General features: G+C 33.6%; 1 protein-coding gene across 1 annotated transcript; it reads left to right on the top strand.

The window, feature by feature from the left end:
• Positions 1-3594: 3594 nt before the first annotated feature.
• Positions 3595-4986, top strand: LOC131857119 (spindle pole body component 110-like). The gene is made up of 2 exons (XM_059209222.1): positions 3595-4231; positions 4361-4986. Exons 1-2 carry the CDS (start codon positions 3595-3597, stop codon positions 4984-4986), a joined length of 1263 nt encoding a protein of 420 aa, XP_059065205.1.
• The last annotated feature ends 838 nt before the right edge of the window (positions 4987-5824 follow it).

Below are 5824 nucleotides of genomic sequence, written 5' to 3'. Positions count from 1 at the left end.
CTTGACTCTTATTATGAGGTTTTGTTCTAGATATTGTATCCCATAGATCTCTATCCATGAGAGTATCCTCCATTTTCAACTTCCAAAGTTTGAAGTTGTTTCCATTATAAATCTCCATATCAATTTTTTTAGATGCGGTTTCCATCTTCTTCCTATAACAAGAATTTGAAAATACTTTGCAAAAGCTCCCACTCAAATTGAGGTCAGTATAAAAAACCCACTACCCAACAATGAGACCAACACTGGCTAGGCTCTAATACCAACTAAAAGGAAGCTAAGGTGCTGGAAAAGACTTCCTAACACTAATCTAGTGGAGGAGATAGTGTAAATTTTCTTACAAATCTTAACTATTACAAAATAAAAAACACATTCAGAAGGATATAATGAACATGCATAAAGATAGACAATATTGACACAAGATATATCATGGGGAAAACCCTTTTGGGAGAAAAACCCACACTCTAGACAAAAGAACAATGTTTGTATTCCAGTAAATAAATGGTTACAATGCTCAACACTTATCTTCTTTAGTAGGAATTTATAACTAACAATCCACAATCTGGACTAATTCTGGCAGCATGACACATCACATGCAAAATTTAACACACATAATTCTCTCCAAGACCACCTAACATAACAAAATACAATAGAGGAGGAATATTCTAGATGTAGATAGAATATGAGGTCATAAAAAACACTTGTAACACTTTTTCAACCACCTATAAGTATGCGAATAACACGTGTATATCTCCAAACATCTTTCCAATCAAACCTCTGAAGTTGGGTGCCCAAAATTTACTATCCTTAGGTATGGCATATGCTCTTACACCTCTTACAACTATCATAAAAATAATCATTAAGTTAATAGCACTCCCAACTATAAGAGAATCAATCATAGTTGTCTAACAATAGCAGATTCTCTTAAATCTTGTCATTACCCAATTTTGGCATCCACTTTCTCCATGCAAAGCTACTTTTGGCACTTGGCCCTTTTTTCATAAACTATAATAGGTTGGTGTGCCATAAAGTTGTCATAAGTTGTCAAAGTTAGGTGTATCATAAATTTTCCATTACATGACACTTGTCACCCACCACCACAAAGGTCCAAGGTCCTCTAAGTGGGATGCCTACCTCCATGTGAGAACAAATAGGCTATGTCACCTTCCCAGTGGGATGACAAGTCAACATGCCAACTCCTACTAGATGACTAAATAGCATGTGCAAACAAAATTGTTCTTGTAGGATCATAAATTAAACTAACCATTAAATAAATAAAACCAAATGCCAATGTTAGGACTTGCAAAGGTTGTTAATCCCAAATATAAAGATCTAAAATTTTCACATTACTCTCCTCTAATATTAGTTTAGGAATCATTTTTGCATACATGGCTTAATTCAATGGAGGAATTATTCTTCCAATGTATAATGACATTGTGATTTCTAAACCATAAAATAAAAATGGTGTGCTTCCTAACAATGCATGTCTATATAATATTTTCTATGGAGAAGGAAACATATAATTAAAATATCATTATTCTAAAACCTTGTCTTCTTTATTGGATTGTTGAAACCACTACTTGGAATGTAAGTCTCATTGGGTTTTTTACCTCTCTAAGAATATAATTTGTACTCACCTAAGGGAAAAACATTTTTCCACTTGTCACTTGGTTGTCTAATATGTTGGCAGAGTGGCATTATGATGTCAAAAACCCTTAACCCTTTGCCCTTTACCCTTTAAATTAGAATGAAATGTTTATTGGTGAATAATTAGAATGATATGTTTATTGGTAAATAAGAATGATATATTTATTGTGCAAATGTATAAGCATGCAGATGTGTGTAATATACACAGAGAGCAGATCTGAACTACAATGTTTCTTCTTTTGGCTCCTGTTACTCGAGCGACAGGAAGAATGAGCTTCTGTTTTGGAGGTTAGTTCGGCAGAAATCATTTTTGACTGCATTTTGGGCAATGAGCTTTCATTTTTTTATTTTGGTGTGACACTCAAGTTCAGGAAGACTCTCCTAACTATTAGTTGATTGCCCATCTCTCTCCGATGAGTTATTCTATTTCAGTGTAGGATTTGAATTGTTTTAGCGACGTGTGCAGTTTTGGTGTAACCTTGGTGATCTGTGAGGAGCCTTAAGCATCTTGGCAAAGTGCTTTGTCATAGCAATAAGCAAAGCCCTTTTCACTATGAAACTAGAATGATTTTGGAGACATGTGGGATTTTGATGTGACATATGTTTTTGATAAGACACTTTTAGCAGCTAGCCGAAGTTAACACCTAATGCGAAAAGTCATATCGGTAAAACATTAGGATGGTCTAGGCGATAACGTTGATATTGATGAGACATTGTAGTTCAATAAGATATTTTTAAGGCATTATAGAACCTGTAACTCTTGCCGATAAGTTATAAACCAATGTGTGGACCATGTTTGACTCATTTGGACTGTTGGGGTGGGCCATATGATTGGTCCAAGCTGGATTTTTTAGTGCAATTCTTGTTGTTTGTTATGAAATGATAAGTTGTTAGTCGTAGTTATATCTTTCGGTGATTTCAATGAGATAGTGTTGAAGTCAATCTATTTAGTCAACAAATCTAATAGGCATGCTTAGATGGACAAATATGTATCATGTAATGAAATCTTGTTTTTATTATTAACATGATCTCTACAATTTGAAAGATATAGTTTGAAGGTAGTTTGAGAAATAGAGCAAACAAATTTGTAACTAATCGATGATAGTGACTCTTCTCTTTAAGTAATATAAAAAGGTGAAAATGTGTCTATTGGGGGTTGTTGAAGATATGATTTTTCATCCAACATTCTGAGAAAATAGAGAAGATCAATACATGTACATTTGGAAAATATTTGTCAAGAAGGTTCTGCATTAGACTTTATGATCATTCTGAGCCATGGAGATATAATGTTCGAACAATGATTCTTGTTCCTAAAAGGTTGTTAAAGTAAAATTTGTATTTTGAAAGAAGGGGTAATTTGCTTTGTATAGAAAATAGAGATCTATCTCTGTGTAAACTTTGTTTTTGTGATTTCAAGGTGTGTTGAGTTAGTTTGTGAGGCACAAAGAGTAATCAGTGAGATTCACTATTGTTAGTAAGACATATTGTAGCCAGTGAGGCATATTTTTGTTATAAAGCTAGCGAGGCATTTTAAGAGTGGTTTTTATTCCCTGTGAGGGTTTTCCATGCATGAAAATCATTGTCTTACCTTTTGTGTTCTTGGAGCTTTATTTTTTATTCATTTTCATTTGGAACTCTAATACATTTTGTAGTAAGTTGGTCCAAGAATTAAATTGCAAGTGTTTTTATCTTGTCACTGATTCATCTCCCCCCCTCAGTGACACTAGTATTCCAACAAGTAGTATTAGAGCCAAGTGCGTTGTATTGGGTCTAACAACCTAAGGTTGATCCTATCTTCAAAATACTATAACAATAGCTCAAGAAGGTTCTTCTGCATCAAAAGCCCCTCTATTTGATGGAACTGATTATGCCTTTTGGAAGGTAAGAATACAAACCTATTTAATTTCTTTGGGATTTTATGTGTGGGCTTCAGTTGTCAATGTATACACTATGCCTAAAACCATACCCATTGATCCAGATGGTAAAAGGGAGTATGAGAATGATGCTAAAGATAAACATGTCATTTTATGTGGATTGTCAAAAGAAGTGTTTGTGAAGATCAGGCATTGTGGTTCTTCCAAAGAAGTATGGGACAAACTTAATAACATATATTATGGTAATGATAAGGTAAAGCAAGCCAATATACTAACTCTTAGGGAAAAATTTGAAGGTATGAAAATGACTAATGAAGAAAAAGTTGCTGACTACTTTCTTAGAGTAGATGAAACAGTCAATGCCATTAGAGGCCTAGGAGAAACTATTGATGATAAGGATGTTATCGAAAAGGTTATGAGATCTCTACCTACTAAGTATGACTCTAAACTGTCTGTCATAGAAGAACTAAAAGATTTAAATACCTTGACAATGGATGAACTTCATGGAACTCTTACTTCCTATAAGATGAGAACTTGTAATGAAGAAACTTCTCATAGAGAAAATGCTTTTAAGACTGAAAAGAAAAACAAAAAAATTAAGTCTAAATCTGAAAATGATATAGAGGAAGCAAACTTTGTTAGAAAACTCAAAAAGGGAGCAGGAAAATACAAAGACAAACTTCCTTTTAAGTGTTTTAATTGTGGAAAAATAGGTCATTATGCTGCTAATTAGCCTTATGATGACAATGACAAAGAAAACATAGAAATATCCCACAAAAATAAGCCTTTCAAAACAAGAAGAAAGTTATCGTTTAAAACCACAAAGAGTTTGTATGCAAAAGGTGATATTACAGACAACAATTCTAAAGAGTCTATTTATGGTGAGGAAAAAGTTTTATTTATGTCTACCGAGTGTTCTGTAAAGAAACAGAGTGATAATGATGTTATTCTATCTGAACTTGAGAGTGAGAATGAGGTTGATCTAGAAGGTGAGCTAATTTGTGCTCTCAAAGAAGTCAAAAGGTTAAAAAAGGAAATTTGTGCTCAAAAGGATCAAGCGACAACCCTAACAAATAAAATTGGTGTTCTAGAACCTATGGTGACTGATTTGACAAGACAGGATGAGGAACATAAAAGAATTGAGGATGTTATAAAGACTGAATTGGCAGTAAAAAATGAGTCTTATAAAAAATTGGAAGCAGAAATAGTTAGTCTAAAAAGAAAGCTTGAAAAATATGATAACACTAGGCTAGAAGACATTTTGAGTAAACAAAGAAAAGTTAAAAACATTCCTAGTTTGGGGTTTGAAGTTGGACAAAGCTCTAGTGCAAACAATAATAAAACCCTGTATGATATTTTCAGTTTGAATTTCAAGACACAAAGGCAGCAAATTCAAAGAAGAACAAAGAAAGCAGTTCAAAATCGAACCATTAGAAATTCTTACAAGATTGTTATATGGGATTTATAGTCCAATGGCATAAATTTCATATCTAGATCTTCATGGTCTTTTGCACCAAGGTATTCATTGAGATCACAGTCACACTTCTATGGTTATTGTTTCTGCTATAGTAGATTTGGACATAAAGCTTCTAAGTGCCGGTTTTGACAAAGAAAGACACCACATTTTGATTTTCATAGAGTGAGATGTTTTAATTGTCACAGGTTTGGACATACTAACATGTTTTGTTGGTTTGATCTTCAATATTGGAAGAAACAAAATGGTGTTGAATCCTCCAAAAGAGACCATTCAAAATATGATATAGAAATGAAAGCCAAGAGTAAAACTACTTGGAGACCTAAGGCAATTACAAAAGTTGAAAATTTTATGATAGTACAAGTTGCCTACCATGCCAAAAATGAAGATGTGTGGATCATTGATAGTGGCTACTCACATCACATGATAGGGGACAAAACCAAATTTAAAAAGCTTGAAGATTGTGTAGGAGGATTTATCAGGTTTGGTGACAATTCTACTATCCAAATCAAAGGTATCGAAACTTTACTGTTAAATGATAAGACCCCTATCCATGATGTCGACTATGTTGATGGGTTAAAGCATAACCTTTTGAGTGAGTCAAATTTGTTACAGTGGTTATGAAGTTGCTTTTCATTCTCAGGGCTGTGAGGTCAAAAAGAAATCAAGGAAACTTATTGCAACAGGCAAGATGAACAAGGGTATTGGATATCATTTGTAAAATGTATCCAATGGTGATTGTGATAGTCATATTTGTTTTATGAGTCAAATCGAAGAAAGATGGCTATGGCACAAAAGATTGGGACATCTAAATTTTGATAATCTTGTCAAA

This window comes from Cryptomeria japonica, chromosome 1 (assembly GCF_030272615.1).
Source record: "Cryptomeria japonica chromosome 1, Sugi_1.0, whole genome shotgun sequence".
Classification (NCBI taxonomy): domain Eukaryota; kingdom Viridiplantae; phylum Streptophyta; class Pinopsida; order Cupressales; family Cupressaceae; genus Cryptomeria; species Cryptomeria japonica.
This window is presented reverse-complemented; position numbering and strand designations above follow the sequence as displayed.